This window comes from Netta rufina (assembly GCF_964035555.1).
Source record: "Netta rufina genome assembly, chromosome: Z".
NCBI lineage: Eukaryota > Metazoa > Chordata > Aves > Anseriformes > Anatidae > Netta > Netta rufina.
The window spans coordinates 26,997,675-27,015,076 of record NC_140126.1 but is presented as its reverse complement, the minus strand read 5'-3'; the positions used below and the strand labels follow the sequence as shown (position 1 = coordinate 27,015,076).

Genomic DNA, 17,402 nt, shown 5'->3' with positions numbered 1-17,402 from the left:
AATAAATTACTCACTCTGAGGGTGGTGAGGCACTGGCCTGGGTTGCCCAGAGAAGCTGTGGATGCCCCATCCCTGGGGGTGTTCAAGGCCAGGCTGGATGGGGTTTGGCAATCTGGTCTGGTGGAAGGTGTCCCTGCCCATGTCGGGGGTTTGGGACTGGGTGATTCTTAAGGTTCCTTCCAACCCAAATCATTCTGTGACTCTATGAGGTTCCAGCTGACTTCTCTCTGCTCCAAGCTGGCAGACCTGTGGCACACCAGCGAACAGCCTCAGCAGCTTACAGAGGGTGCTGTGCCACCTGCCCTCTTCTCTGCCCCTGAGGTCTTTTCATCAGGTCACAGCTTCGTGCCCTCACAGAGGGATGCAGCCAAGGCAGAGAGGTAAATTCTCAGAGGATTTTAACAGCAGCCTTGTAGCTGTCAGTCATTTAACTGCTACTCCTTCATGGGGCTATCCTCTGAAGGTAAAAAGGAAGAGTCACCAGTGCACCACAAAAACAGTGACCAGGATGATGTGTAAAAAGTGTGTCAAAATTGTAGTACAGAAATAGCAAGCATGAAGCATAATGTATAATGTTATCTAAATAATTCTGTTTCTAGCATTGCCTCTAAATAGGCTGAGCCCAAATTTCTTCTTACTAATGTCAGATATATCTAAATAAAACCAAACCGCAGCAATGGAAATGCCACCCAATATTGACTGTATCCAGAAAAGTGTACATCTTGATTAGAGATATTTCTTGGCACCTATGTCAGCTTTCCTACAATGATGATATTGATGTCTATAATGAAATTAATCACAGGCGGATAGATGGAGCACCGCAGAAGGAGCACCAGAACTTTACTGTTGGCTTTGTCGGGGGGAGGGGAGGGGAGCCTCGGCACCGGGGTCAGGGCCGAGCGGGGCGGATTTTTTGGGGAAGGTTGGGGGGTGGGGGGCAGGTGCCGGCGGGGCGGGGCGAGCAGGGCGCCGCCCCTCCGCCCCATTGGCGCCGCCGGAGGGGGCCGCGCCGCCGCCGCCCCCGCCCCGGCCACAAAGCGTGGGCTGCCGGCGGCGGCGGCCGCGGCGGGGCCATGCAGAGCTGTGGGCGCTGGTGGGGGCGGCTGGCGGCCCGGGGGGGACCGAGGCACCTGCGGCCGGCTGGGGGCGGTGGGCAGCACCGGCACAACCAGCAGCAGCAGCGGTGGGTCGGTGGAGGAGGAGGAGGAGGAGGAGGAGGCGATGCGGCGCGGTGCATCGAGCAGCTGCTGCCGCGGCACGATGACTTCTCCCGGCGGCACATCGGCCCCCGGGAGGGGGAGAAGAGGGAGATGCTGCGAGCCCTCGGGGTGCAGGTGGGCGTCCGTGCGGCGTATGGGGGGGGGGAGCTGCTGCTGGGGGTGTCCGTGGGGTCTGGGGTCTGCTAACGCCGGCGTGCCGCCGCCTCTTTGCAGAGCGTCGAGGAGCTGATGGATAAAGCCATCCCGGGCAGCATCCGGCTGCGCAGGCCGCTGAGGATGGAGGACCCCGTGGGTGAGTGACCCCGCCGCCCCCAGCCTCCTCCCGGGCTCTGCCTGTCGCAGCTCGGGGAGGGAAAAGCCGGGAGCCGCCTCTCGGCTCGGGGCCGCCGCTTTGTCCCGAGATCCCGATGCGGAGGGGGAGGCGTGGCGAAACATCGCCCCTCGGCGGGGCTGCCGACCCCGCGCGGCTCCCGTGCTTCTGCGCGGCGCCTTTGTGTGCTCCCCGCGCCCCCGGGTGGGAGCGTGCACGCCCTAAAAGCCTGCAAAACCTGCGTGAACCCCCCTCTAAGCGGTGCCCGAGGGGCCGCCGGCTGGCGTTTTGAATCCCTCCGGCTGAGGGAGATGGGTGCGGAGCAGGAATGTGAGGCATCTGAGCCAGCTATTGTGGCACCAGAGCAAATCACCGTAGTCAACTTGATGTGGCTCAATGAGTCCTCATGTTAATATTTTTAAAAGTTTTCACTATCTAGATATATCGGACATCACGTGTAAACATAACCCAGGAAATCCAGGGAGCGAAGGAAACCCTTAACAATGCACCCACCTAAGCAATTCCAGCAAAACTTGCAAATCTCCTTGGCTGTTCAGATACCAGAGGCGATTTGGCTGGTATTAGCTTTGTATTTATGTCTTGATCCCTTGCCTGGGTTGTTGTGGTCCCTATGACTGGCTCCTCACATTACTTACCAATGTACCACAGCTGGAGTGTGCTTGCTCAGGGAGTCCTGGGTGGGTGCCAGGTGGGGCATTGCCGTCAGGAGCAGAGCCAGGGAGCACACCCAGGGAAGCTGGGGCTGGGATGATGGAGCTGGGCATTGGCAGAAAGGTCCATCTGGTGAAATGCTCCCTTAGTGCAATGACACTTGATTTTCTGGTAGTTTTCCCACCCTATGAGGGTGGGCAGGAGAAGTGAGGTTTAATCATCTTCTTCTCTCCATGTGGCTGCTGCTGTAAGTACTTCCTTTGTGAGCTTTTCTATAGTTAATGTACTTTGGTCAGTACTCCCTGACTGAAGAGGTATTTGTGTTTGTCCTCAGGAAAGAGAACTTCTTAAATACTTTTTTATAGTCTTTAAGAGGAGACAAATTGCCACTAATAAGTACTACTTAAAAAAACATTCTTCATTTTTGGGACTCTATACATGATATCCTTACAAAGTTTTATGTTTCTAAAATAGACATTACTGTGATACTGTACAGTTAAGAATAAAAAAAAATTCACATTAATGAACGCTAAACCAGTGAGGCCAACTTAAGTCAAAATCTTGATGCAGTTCTGCGTGTTCTCATACTGATTTTCATGTTGTTTGAAGGCGATATCTCTTAAATCAACTATGAATTAGTGATGGTCTGTTGCATGCAAGTTCTTGCTGTGCAAGGGGACCTCATTAGCTAGTGGTGCATGTAGTCCACTGGCTCTTTGCTTCATTTGTTATGCTGTTCAAGTTCTCTTATACTTTGAAAGAATGTGACTGTGATGCAGTCTCACATTGCGATGCATGCGGTGAGTTCTCAAAAGAGATGAAGTACAGAAAACTTTTGTCTGTACACTACTGCCTTTTCTTCTTCCCTCAGTGTGACAGACTAGCTGTCTTTTGTAACTTGTGCAAAATTTTGCCACTTAGTTTTCCACTCCATTGGTAGCAGAAAACTTCACAGCTTGTTAAAACAGAGTTAGAAGTCTCAGCTTAAAGTTACGCAGTTTCACTTCGAACACCTTGGACCTAGAACAACATATTCTGGATAAAACTTGATTCCTTGATAATGTACAATTAGAGAGAACATGTCTTTCTATTTACCAGTGTGGAATTAACTTATGTAAGTACAGTACATCATTTCTCATCCCCATACCTTGTACTAAAACAAAATAACAAATGGGGAAAGTGTTGTGAGAACTGTATCATTTTTTAAATGTGCTCTTTTTGTTTGAATGAAGACAGTTTTGCCCCTGCTATTCCCAGAACTCATACATGTGATGAGAGAACAGGGCAAGGCCATTAAAAAATGTGTTGTTTAACTACAGTATTTATAAAGTTCTTACTATGGCAATTTCTAATGGTTTAAATATACACTTCCATTTTTCTGAACAGCTCTGTTTCAATAAAAGCAAATGGTGGCTCCTGACATAGTGACAGGTTAGTGTGCAACTGAGCAATTGAGCTGTACTCAAGCTACTCCTTCATATTGGGAAATGCAGTTGAGCCTGCATTGAAGTCTCTTTAAAGTTGTTGCTTACAGCTAGAATTATAGCCCATGAAAACTATGCATATACCATAAATGATATGTCTGGATGGGTATCTTATGTCTCTGTAATTACTTTAATTTTTTAAGATTTTATAGCCTTAAGCCTTGTCTCAGATCTAAATGTGAAATAACAGCTATGCTCCACATGCAGAAAAAGGAAACACAGGAGAAAAATGTCCATTGAGGACTATGTATCAGCTGAGGACAGCTGATCTAGGCAAATTGACAAGGCTCTCATGTGAGCTGTGAAACTGTACCAACAGCACAGAGAAGGAAAAGATATTTGATATATATATCTTCAAAGTTTGATTAGGTGTGGCAGTGGGATTGTTTTGCTTTACAGATCCTTCACTGGTAATGCCACAAATTATCTAAAAGTTAGAAAATCAATCATCTGTCTGTATGCAACAGCAGTAAAAGAAATCCTCCAGCTTATGTTGCAGTTTATATTGAAAAGCCGTTTTAAATGTTATAGCATATTCTACCATTCCTAAATAAAACATCTCATTACAGTATAAGCACTTCTTTGTGTTATATTTCCTAGTTTTCTTAACATAGAAGTGTGCTTCAAACTTCATTACTTCCCTGACAGACAATATATTGACAGAGAAAGACTCTAGCCCCGAGTGGATATTAGCATATGTGTGAATGGTAGATACTAAACTTTACACTTACAGGTGTGTACAAGTGCATCTACACTAGGAATGCTCTTTCAGTTTTTTCAGCACTCTTCTGGCAAACGTCTTCTAGTATAGACATGGTCAGTGGTGAAGGAGAAAAATAGTGCAACTTGAGCTAAGAAGTATTTGAAATGAGTTGCTGTCATTGGTATGACAGAAGTATCCATGTTCCTCTGCTGCCAGAAAGGAAAAAAGCTATTTTAAAAGTGCCTGCTGCCATGAGCCCACTGACAGTCAATGCTGTAAAACCTCCTGAACATAACAGTGAAGGCCAGTAGGGACCAAGGAGTTAAAAGTCCTGGTTTGCAGGACTTATTCTGAACTTACTCTAGAAGGGAGGCTTTTTAGAGCCAGCTTTTTCTGCAGATTTAGGCCAGGGAACGTGTTATTTTGGCATATAGCTTCTGTTTAATCAATATTCACAACAAAGGCTAGGCATCTGTTCAATATGTAGTTATTTGTGATCAGCTGTTATTACAGAGCATTTTCCCACTGTGACTACAAGTGAACCTTAACAGCTAGCTTTTTTTTTTTTTTTTTTTTCCAATTACTGAAGGTGCTTTAGCACATATGTAGTGTCTGACCCATTTGAAGTCAAAGAACGGATCACTTTATGAGTAACCCTCCTTTTATCCCTGAAAACTGACACTGTGTATCAGTACTGGTTATCCCTGCAATGCTGCCTATTAATCCAAATTCTAGGCTTTGAATTAAAGAATGAGTCTATCAATTCTACCATGATTTCTTCCAAAACATTCCTACTTGTTCTATAAAACCTAAGGGGTTACAAAGATTAATCTACAAAACCTGTGTAAGGAACCAATTGAGTCTACAGCCTAAACCTTTCTGAAAAGGATGTGGTTCAGAAGCAGTCATACTGTAAGAGAGACTGTTTCTGTTTTCAAATTCAACTGCTATGCAGGTAAATCTCAGTATGTTCAGGCTGCCTCTGCTTTCCAGGCAGGCTGGGTAAGTGTAAGTTGTAAATCTCAATCTGTTTCTCTCACTTTTTTTTTTTTCCTCCCTGTTGGCTCCTCTCTGAACTTCTCTGGATACTCTGTTTTTTTGCAGGTATCTCATAAGTGTTTAGCATAGTAGCTTTACACTAAAAGACTAGCAGAAATTTATTTTATGACAGGGTAACTCACTTCATACTGTTTTTGTGATGTATTTTGCCTTTTCTACCTGTGGATGTGTAGGGGGTGGCAGTCCTGAAGTGTCCTTGCTGAACTCCTAGTGGTAGCTTTAGTGAGTTTTTTTCCACAGCTGTCTGATAAGAGTGCTGCAAGATCAATGAACTTTATCCTGGGTACTGTCGCTGATCATATCTAATGTAATAATGAGGGGAATAAAGATCAACTGCAGTGACTTACCTGGCAGTTTTACTTCTTGCTGAATAAGGTTCTTAAAGGATTTATAGACTTCTACCAGTGAAATGAATTAAAGATAAAGGCACTTCAGCCATAGTTTCAGAAACTAGCAAGAAACATCTAAGTTTGATAGCCAATTTCCAACTGTTTCTTAACAGTAGTAAATTTTCTAATTCCATTTTACTTCCCCAATTTGTATATTTCTTCATTTTACCTGTTGCTGGGGAGAGCTGAGAGAAATTTGTAATGCAACACTGAGGTCTTAAAAGTTGTGGTTTTAACTTGCAGATATTGACACTTGCTGAAATACTAGTCTTGTTCAAGTGTTTTAGCCTCAAATAAGCATTTACAAGATGTGTTTTCACTACATATGTCCTAGGGTACATACAGCAGAATAAATGTATAATTTTCTGGACTCAGTGACCCTTCTGTCCCCTAAGTTGAAAACTCAGCAATTTGATTTTGAAAAAGGGGTTATTAGGCATGTTTAAGATCACTTTTGTGGTTAGCATTCTTCTGCCTTTCTACTAGTGTCAGTCACTTAAAATGCAGTGCTAGACACCTTTCACAAGTCATGTTATAGGCATATGTTGTTAAAAGCTAGGCTGAGGGGAGTGGAGAATACAGCTGCTGCTGCTGGGAACCAGGATGTAAGGTCCTGCTGAGGCTGGTGGGACCCTGGGGAGGTGTTCAACCCCACCCCTGCCCAGAGCAGGCCTAGCCCAGGCTGCTCGGGGCTTCACCCAGCCAGGGAGTGAGGGCTTCACCCACCCAAGCTGCAGAGGCCCACCCTGCCTGGGCACTGGCTCCATGGCTGGGCTGTCCCAGTGGTGAAAAGCTTCTCCTTGTCTCCAGTCTGAGCTTCTTGTGCCTCAGCCTGAGCCATACCTCCCATCCTCCCACCATGCACAACTGTCCTACCACCATTGCAGGGTTCCTACTATCAGGAACAGTCAGAGTTTGGGCCACCATGTATGCATCGATTTCTTTGACCCTTGCTTGGGTTAGTTTTGCTTGAATTCAGAACTATACCAATGTGAAGCAAGCACCGAATGCGTGGAAAACTAACTTGCCATAAATCCCTATGGACTAATGTTTGCTTTTGTCCAGCCAGACTGGATAGACACTTCAGGGGCTGTTGACTTGAGTTGCTCAGGGGTGCAATTCCTTATGGGACACCTTAAAGAGATGTCTCATGCTTTGAGCTGCCTCCCAGCAGTGTGGGGCACTGTGAAGGAGTAGTCATCCCAGGTCTTTTTGAAGAAGCATGCCAAATGTTGGAGGTGTGTATTTGAGCTGCTAATGCTGTTGCCCTTGTTATGACTGATGGAGCAGGGTGAGTGAAGTGATGCAGGAATGGAGTGAGTGTGCCCTATAGTATTTCACTACCTTTGTTACAACTAATAGTGTGACTGTTCCCAGAGGTAACTTTCATAACTGTGAAAATATAGCCAGTGCTGTATGTGGTTCTACCTTTAAGTTGGAAGTTTAATTGGGGCTTAAGCTGCTTATGGTCTTGCTAAGGCTTTTTGTTTTGTGCAGTGCATCAGTGTGTAAATGGTGTTGTTATTTCAGGGAGCTCTGTCAAATGTTCAGTGTGTTCACGTGATAGTTGTTAGCTGTATTTGCTGAGAAAAGACTCTTAACTTTCTAGAAGAAATGCCCAATCAAGAAGGCAAAGGAAACTGTCTGGCATATAGTACAGTGTTTGTGGTATGTGTTTACTATGGAATTTATGCTTTTCATGCATTTTGTGTGTGTGACATTTTGGACTAGTGAGCAAGATAAATGATAAAAAGACTTCGGCCTTCAACTGAACTTGGAGTCAAATGAACAAATGCTTTGGAATTCCCCAAAAATTGATGAAGTTTGAATTTTGCAAGAATACAATGCTCCCCTTTAAACTGAACACAAAACCATCTTTCATCGAGGTTTTGGTTTGCAAGTGATAGAGGAAGATCTCAGTAATGTTAAAGCCCTCACTAAAATAAATAACAAGTGAATCTGTTTTGAATAAGTACTGTAGGAGGAGTATGGGGGAGTGGAACTGTTTACTATGTTTTAGAAACTTTTCCTTGGACATTGCTGAGTTCAAGTATAAGAAACATATGGCTCCTGAATCTCCAGGGAAAAAGGAGAAAAAACAACCCACCCTACAGTTTACTAAAAACAATAAATTAACTTTTGTATATTGAATGTAACAGTAGACTGAGTAAGAGGCAGAGAAGCAATGAGCTTTGAAGTCAGAACTGAAGAATCCATACAAAAAAAAAAAAACCTTAGTGGTCAGGATTATGATTTAGATGACTGTGGAATAAATTAATTGGGAAAAAAAAAATTAAAAAAAAAATCTTTAGGCATTGAATGCAATACCAGCTCTAAGAGTAAAAGGAAGAAGAGAGATGACCTCTGTAATCAGAGATGAAGTGCTAATATCTATGGCTGCAGAAGAAATTAATTCAAAACCATGACATTTTCTATGGAAAATAATTTGCCAGCAGATTCAAGAGCAATAAATGTTTTGACTTGAGCTTTCTTGATTGGGATAACGTACAGTGAGAAACAAGATTTTAAACATTCAGGTCCCAAGCTTTTCTGTGTTGATAATTTATACACTGATATTCCAAAGTCTGCTTTTGAGATTGCAATGCAGAATGAACAGAAGAACTTAATGCAGCTGCTGTCCTGCAGCTATACAGCAGTTTCCAGGGTCACATCTGGGGATAAATACATATTTTAAAAAACATGTAAGCATTTCAAGTAAGAGAAAGAAGAGACATGAATTCTGAAATAAGAGCTGAAGTGGTAATATCTATGTTTGTCCGCTTCAAAAGCATTGTATTGTAATCTTTAAACTAGATTGGCAGATAGATTTCAGAGCTAATCTTACATGGAATTTCTTAAGATAGAAATATAGTATTCACACACTATATTTTAATAAACTGATGAAGCATACTAAAACTAAATGAATAAAACTCTTCCATTCTATCAATTGCTTATGGAAAGTGATTGAAGTCTGTGGAGGAAAAAAAAAGTTCTCTAATATTAAGAAATTACTACTGAATGATTGATGTTAGTCCTGTTTGTGCAAAAAAGGCTCAGTTAAGCACACTAAATCATAGTTATGAGTGGTTATAGCTTCATCTAGTGCTGATTCTATGAGACTTGGCTAATGAAAAGTCCCTTCTGAGATGTATTTTAATGCATATGCAAGAGACCCAGAATGTTTATTGCATTAAAAAAGAGAGCTCCTTAAGTCATTTGCCAACATCTTTCTCACATTTCGTTTTCTCAAATTATCATTTCCACATTGGTGGGAACACTGTTGTTCAGTTCCTGCATTTTTTGTCAGAGAATGAAACTCGTGTTGTTTAGTTTTACTTAATGTCTTAAAAAAGGTGTAACTTCCTAAAATTAAATATTTGCAACTGAACTGTCAAGTCTGGTTAATGTGAACAGACAACCTAGGAAAGTTATATAGATATTTAATTTTGGTTGTATCCAGATCAGCTGTTTTTGAAATGACTGGGGAAAAATGCCCATATTTGGTGGAACTTAAACTTTTCCTGAATATTTTATCATTTCAGCCTTACTCTGTTATTGTTTATATGTGTGTCTCTGATGCTGTATTTTTTTGCTCAGGAGTACAAGTCATTTTAGTTAAACTCTTCTAGCATTATGTGTAACTGAAATTTTCTGACCTAATTTTTTCTCAATTAGGTGAAAATGAAATCCTTGAAACTTTATACAATATTGCAAGCAAGAACAAGATATGGAGGTCCTATATAGGCATGGGTTATTACAACTGCTCAGTGCCTCAACCCATTGCACGGAATTTGTTGGAGAATGCAGGATGGTAATGTACAACATTTTCTTGTTAAATGCATATGTATAAATACGCATATGAAGTTCATCAAATCTAGAGCACAGGCAAATATGCCTCAAAGCTATTTTTCTAAGACTTTCATATATTTGATACTGGTGTGTAAGTGCAGTTTGTACTGAAGCTAAAAAGGAGAAAGAATGGAGATACATATATGTAATTTACTTTAGAAGATGCTTTTCCTGTAAAACGTTTCATTGACTTAAAAGTCACAACTCCTGTTTATTATGAACTAAACCAAGAATATTTCCATTTGCTTTAAGGAAATATTAGAACTTATCTCTTAAACAGAAGTAATTCTTTCCTAGCTTCTTGTGAAAACTAAAGCAGCTCCCTCCTCCACTGCTGTGTGTTGGGTGGAAGTTGTTAAATACCATGCAATAGTCTGATTATGGTCTCAGAAAGAGAACAGGAAAGCAGACTCAGAAATCTCGAAGGCTTTTCTTTTAAAAGTCTTGATATTTATTTATTTATTTCGTTCTGAAACAAGAGAACTTCAAAAGTTTGAATATATATCAATATAGTATGTTACTATTTGAACAAATAATTTACTCCACTGACGCCTGAAAATAGGTAGGCAGAAATACTTGATAATTCATTTTTGAAGAGACTGAGAATATCATACTTTGTTCTTATCATCAAATTGATGTTTAATTTGTTTGGGGAAAAGTCAAAAAATGACCTGGCTGACAGATATGAATTTGACTGGTGTTTTGATGTTGCTCAAATGTAAAAAGGGAAACCTTTTAAAACATTAATTTGTATATTATGAACAGCATTAATTAAATAAAAATAGACTTTTGTTTCTTGATATTTTTTTTTATTGGCAAAAGCACCAAGGCTTGATTATAAATACTCATTCAGTATCGGCATTGTTCTAAAGAATTGTAACACAGATGTGGTGCAACAGAAAAACTAAAATTAATGCAGAATTTCACTTTCCACAGCACTGAATATCATTGATACCGTGTGTTGTTTCATTTGGTCTAGAAGTTCCCTTATTTATAGTCAATAACATCCTTTTTTGAAGTGTATTAAAATAGTAAGTGACATCTTAATTACCATGTAATCTTGTTTTAACACAAACAGTAGTTGAAGTTCACGCAGAATCACACAAATGTCTAGGTTGGAAGAGACCTCAAGATCACTGAGTCCAACCTCTGACCTAACACTAGCAAGTCCTCCACTAAAACATATTGCTTAGTTCAACATCTAAACGTCATTTAAAGACCTCCAGGGATGGTGACTCCACCACTTCCCTGGGCAGCCCATTCTAATGCCTAACAACCCTCTTGGTAAAGAAGTTCTTCCTAATATCCAACCTAAACCTTCCCTGGCGCAACTTGAGCCTATTCCCCCTTATCTTCTCACCAGGCATGTGGGAGAATAGGCCAACCTCCGCTTTGCTACAGCCTCCTTTAATGTACTTACAAAGAGCGATAAGGTCGCCCCTGAGCCTCCTTTTCTCCAGGCTGAACAAGCCCAGCTCCCTCAGCCGCTCCTCGTAGGACTTGTTCTCCAGACCCCTCACAAGCTTCGTTGCCCTCCTCTGGACTCTCTTGAGCACCTCCATGTCCTTCTTGTAGTGAGGGGCCTAAAACTGAACACAGTACTCGAGATGAGGCCTCACCAGAGCCGAGTACAGGGGGACAATCACTTCCCTAGCCCTGCTGGTCACACTGTTTCTTATGCAAGCCAGGATGCTGTTGGCCTTCTTGGCCACCCGAGCACAGTGCTGGCTCATATTCAACCAACTATCCAGCAGTACTCCCAGGTCCTTCTCTGCCTGGCAGCTTTCCAACCAAGTTTATATGTTTTTAAAAGTCGAGTAACTGTAAAAAAAAAAAAAAAAAATAAAAATTGTTGCATAGATACTTTTTTTTGTATTTTAGGTTATCATAAATGTGTATATGTATCTGCAGCTGTCTAAGACTATGAATTATTGGTCTTGTATGCTTTATCGCATCTCAGACTTCTGAAATGACTACAGAGTTGCAATTTTTATATCCAAGGAATCTACGCGATACATTTAAACTAAGTTTTATTTGGTCTTATTCCCATCTTCTTTTTGCAAAATATGTAAACTAAATATTTCATTTCAGTGGAACAAAACAAATAGCCAATTGCTAGAGACAAAAATAAGAACAATATAAAACTAAGTGAACCAAAATAAACTACATATTTTTAAAACCTAAAAAACTACATAGTGCTAGTAAAACAAGTGGTAGAGTCTATCCAGAAATCTGTTCTTGGAGTGTCCTAAATCAAATTAGAATTCTAGAAACTAAGCTTACAGAAGGATGATAAAATAAATTTATTAGGAGTTATGCAAACGTCATAAGTATACAGGCTTTGTGGAAGCTACTTAAGAAATCAAACCTCTCCCTGCAACACCTATCAGTAATAATACACTTTGCATTATAGGTCCAGATGCTGCAAATCCAAACATATTTTTTGTGCTTGGTTCTGGCTCACGTAACTAATATCTTCCCATTGCTTAGCACACATTAGAGCAAGATTTGTGTTGGAATATAAATCTAAGTTTAAAAAAGAGAGCCTGAGAATAGAAATGAAGGACTTTTTAATATTTAATACAGTTGGAATTGTGAGCAGAATGTAGGAAGAGCGAAGGTAGATTTCATGAGGAAACTGTTTAAAACAAAATGTATTGTCAGCAGAGAAAATGAGACGACTGACCCACACTGCTTTCTTCAGAAGATCTGCCAGAAAAAATATTCCCAGATCTCAGATTCTGATAAGAAAATATTCAACATTGATGGAGTTTCAAAACTTTCTGAAGCACCTGGACAAAGATGTATAATATCTTTGTAACGAAGTTGATTAGCTTAATTTGAGATAAAACTGTCTGACCAAAACCATGCACTAATTGAGTGCCTAGGAAGTAAGCAATCAGGAGTAGTTTGTACTGGTAGCTTCAGAAAAGCGTGGGCATCCTTTTCTTTTAAGTCTGAATCTCATTTGAAACTACTTCTGTATTGATGAAAGAACTTCTGTATTGATGAAAGAAGCTATTTCAAAACTCCTTGGGTAGATATTTCTTAGATAACTTTTTATCTAACAAACACTTAGATTCAAAGTTAGAAAATAAGCAGAGAACCTTCTGTAGTGGGGCAGTGCTTTACTGGAATGCTGCAATTAAAATTCCTGTCTCCTTAGTGAGGGATTTGATTAGTCACAGAAGCTTATTTTTGATACTTGTTTTATGTTTAGTCTTGGTTACTAGCTGCCAACAATTCCTTGTTCCTGGCAGTCTGTAACTAACAGTTCCATGGTAGCACTAGGAGGTCTTAAAGGTATTTTCTGTACTCATTTGATAAGAGCAAAAATATTAGCCTGCTTTTCCAAATCAGATCTGTGTGTATACTTGCTTTATATTTAGAGCGCCTCAACTTCAAAATGTAGGCAGAAGGATTTCTTTTGGGGCATACTACTGGTAATGCAACATCCAGCACATGCAGTACAAATATGTCATCTGTCTGCTGGTGTGGATACACAGTCTTTATTCTGTTGTATCCCATTTTCACATACACATTAACATTTTTTACACAAAATGTGCTAAACTTTTTCCCTAGTACAAGACTCAATTAATTTTGTGCTATAACATGAACACAAATGAGTAATTAAGGATATGAAGAGTACTTGCCTTCAGAGATCACCTTATAGGCTGCTTAGGCTTCTTATTAACGTAAGAGCTTCTTATTGACCTGTATGTCAAAGCAGCATAGTACCTATTTTTGGAACTTAAATTTCTAGCAGGCCTTTAACATCACACTAACACCTTGCAATGGAGCATAATGCAGAGGTCTCCAAAGTACAGCTCACTTAATTTTTCCCCCCATACATTAAATAAGTAAGAATATAGTAACTGTACCAAGGATACCTGCAATCTTAACATTAGTTCTGCAATTTAGTAGCTAGTAGCACTTAAGCACTCCTGGATTGCATTCTGAAAATTACTGCATACTGTGCAAAAATCTGATATAAACATTAAGCTGTTGGCATCTACTTGCAGACCAGATACAGAAAGCTGCACAAGCAACTCACAAAGCATGCCAAATTGGCAGTAAATTTGGTGTCTTTGCTTTGACTGGAAACTGGCATGTCTCCATGCCCTGTCATAAGACCATCCAGCTTTCTCAAACCCATGAGTAAGATATTGCTTATGTACATTGGTTTCAAATTATGCTAGTGGTATGTTTATACTTTAGGTTCCTTTTATCTTCACCAACTGTCAGATCTCAAAAAGAATATTCTGCATGGCTGAAATTTCAAACCAATTCCAGCTCTGCTGGTGTGTAAGGTTAGTCTTCTGAATGGCTAAAACTGCAAGAATATACGTTATAACAAAGTGAAAGTACAATGTTGATTATGAGTCCAATAAATTTCCAGAGATTTAGTAAGAGGATAGAAAAATTATGAAAGAAGATACATGGTGAACTTACTATATTTTTAGATCTTATTGACTGTGAAGCTAAAAATGCTAATCAAGAACTAGTTCACTGAGCATTGTTCAGTAATGGAGTCTTTGCATGCTCTGCCATTTCATTACTATTTCCCAAAGCAAATGTTGTAAGGCAAAGTAGAAGCAAGAGCCAACTTTAGTATAAAGAAGCCATAATTGTTAATCTTGCAGTTATAATGTATCATCTGTTTTGTTGTTAAACCTAAAACAACCCCTCCTCCTATGTACAAAAACTTCTGCTCCTTTGTAAGCCAAGATTTTTGATCAGCAGCCTAGCCTTTGGCTGAAAGCCTGTGTTTCCTAGATACTGCTTGCTTTGATGCCAGTCTGCAGTGCTGCTGAGACACGTTATTACTTAAGTATCTCTTAAAACCTTAATCAGTGTCTTAAAGTTGGCATTTCTGAGAGTAGGATGAGGCAAAGGGTGAAAGATTAAACAAAATCAGAGTTTTAAATAGCTACAAAAATAAAAGCCACTTACTACTAAAGTCCCTATGGGTCTGACACAGGCTCAAGAAAGACTCTGTTAGTCTCTAATGAAAAGTTTCCTTTGTCATGATCAATCTGCCTTCATTAGCTTAGGAATCTTGGTGTGCAGAATTAATTTTGGTCTGAAAAGACACAGGCTGGACATGATATTTTTCTCCTGTTTGTCTGAAAAAGATGCAGTTTCTAGTTTGTATTCCTCATCATTACAGCAATTCTTCCTTTTCATTTCAATGTCGGTGGTGCTGGACTTTTACCTGCAGACTAGCCACTTGAACAAACCTAAGGGGTTAGAGAGAGGCTAAGAGCTAAGGGGCTAAGAGAGCCATTGCTGTGTTTTTTGTTTGGTTTTGGTTTGTTTGAGTTGTTGTTATTGCTGGTGTTTGTTCTGTGTGCTTTTTAGAGATTTTATTTGTACAAAGGTTTACTTTAAGAACAACTTCTACTTTTAAGGAGTTGACTTTTAAATGACTTTAGGAGGTCATTTACCATGTAGTATAGATTGTCAGAAATATTCAGGCAGGAGTTGCAGTGCAGACTAAAACCAGTCATTTTATTCAAAGAAACTGTGGAGAAGTATAGTTATTATGTTACAGGATTTAGATGCTTAGACAGTGTCAAATAACCTTCCAAGAAAAAAACTTGTGTTTAAATAAATATTTTAACGTTACAGAAGGTGTATTCACTTGTACTACTGTTAAACTTCATGCATGATAATTTGCACTAGTACAGGAATTCAAGATCTCATGTTGAACTTCTTGTTGATCTCTGAAATTGGTAATTTTTACTTCAACCATTCTATGAGTGGAAATCCCTGAAGGTATTTAAATAGTTTTCTAGATATCGAATTTGAGTGGTCTGTTTTGAAGCTTTTATTTTAAAGTCTATCTGCATTTATGAAAAATAAAATCTTACCAAAACTGATTCTTGTATTGTAAGAAGTTATGGACTTGACTCATTTTGTCTTTGAAAACAAATATAGAATGCAATTTGAAAGTCCTATAGCAAAATCTGAACCCATGTTTAATGTGAAGTATTGCATCTCTGCTACCGATTTCTCTAATTTTGTCAACCTATCTCATTTCGCGTTAGTTCCTAATCAGTAATGGTTAAATGAAACAATTTTTTTGTTGAAATGAACCATAGAGATGGTAATCTCAACTTTAAAATCTCATTTTTATTAAATCATTATTTCAGCAAATGCTAACCAATGATTCTTGATTATTTTTTTCTCTACTTCCAGCTCCTCCTGCAAGTTATAATGAAAAAAAAAAAAAAAAAAAAAAAAAAAAAAGACCTTTAGCTGAAGTTCATGAATTGTGAAAGTAGGATTATTAATTTTAAGTGTGGAGTAGTTTCTTTTTGTACGAAGGGGAGTTTATTGTTCTTGCAAAGGTATTTGGAACAACTCTTTGTATTGGTGAGACCTGAGGGAGCATTCAGAAAACAAATCTCCAAACTGCTGTATTGACAGTTTATCTGACATTAAAAACTGAGTTTAGAAGATGTGGAGAAAATACATTATTGCTATTTGTAATGAGCAATATTATATGCAGCACAGGCCATGGTCTCGGTTTCTGATTGTATAATCAGTTTTATTATGATAAGTGACTTAATGTTAAGTGTAGCTTAGCAGCTGGAAAAAAACACACCTCGAATATTTGGGAAAGTCATCAAAATTCATATATAGCTGTTTACTGTCACTACACTGATTATTATATGTGTGAGAAATCTGAGCAGATGTATCACTTAAATAGACAGTAAATACATTAGCAAAGAACATACCCAGTAAATAGCACTTGGCATATCTTCTTTGGTCCTGCCTTCAATACTATATCTCTTGAATACTTTGAATTTGCTTGTGAAGTATGTCCATCTCTCTACCTCTTCTATTCTCTTAAGGACTTTTTTCTTCCTTCCCTTGCATTGCTGTTTTATTGCTCCTTACCACAACATCATCTTGCTTTATACCACAGGTTCTGCAGCTTGTTCTGTAAAAATCTGTGTAGCTGATCTCCTATTGTCTTTGTATGCATCCTGAGTTTCTGAGTTCTTCAGTCTCTAAAGATCATACTTTCAGCTATGAATCATATAAGCATTTCTCAAAAGTCTAGGGCTTACTAGCAAACAAACTGTTGTTTTCTTCCATTGTTAGAGAACAAGGCCGTAAGTGTTCTTATCGCTGGTTTCTGGCCACTGCTCTGGGTTAAAACAGGTGTAAAGTCTGCCCTGGACCACTGTGGAACCCAGTGTCCAAAGCTCTATCAGTCAAAAGAGAATTTGATCTCTGTTCTTGCCTTTCATTCTTGGACCCTTTCCTGCTTTGTTTTTGTTTTTGTTTTTTGTTTGTTTGTTTGTTTGTTTTCTCTGTGCTGTTATAATGGTGTGTTCCCCTTAGGCTGTTGGCTTTTCCAAAGAATTGCATGCGTTGCCTATACATCTTTGTTCTTCTGGTGAAAACAGATAAAATTCACATTTGTCTTGCTTTTCTTCACCAACATTTATGGAAACTGTCATTTCACAAAAAGTGGCATGTTATTGAGCTTGATCCTGTGAAGTGCCAAGTGCCTTTCCTCCCTTGAGAGTACTTGGCAAGTAAAAGATCACAGAAACAATATGTTGAAAGATAGTGGCAATACAATACCTAGATATGAACGAACTAAGCATCCTCATTCAGATCTTGTGAAGTGACTCAGTTCTTCCACACTCAGACCCTATTTCCTGTCTCTTTTCACCAAGATGCATTTATACCTTTGTT

At 39.7% G+C, this 17,402-nt stretch overlaps 1 protein-coding gene across 1 annotated transcript in view; it reads left to right on the top strand.

Moving 5' to 3' along the window:
• Positions 1 to 810: 810 nt before the first annotated feature.
• Positions 811 to 17,402, top strand: part of GLDC (glycine decarboxylase) — a gene marked incomplete at both ends in the record, with an annotated part of 40,873 nt that continues 24,281 nt past the window's right edge. The window contains 2 exons of the mRNA XM_084305153.1: positions 811 to 1,183; positions 9,513 to 9,648. Coding sequence (XP_084161279.1) covers positions 811 to 1,183; positions 9,513 to 9,648 — 509 coding nt within the window. The remainder of the gene's footprint in view (positions 1,184 to 9,512; positions 9,649 to 17,402) is intronic.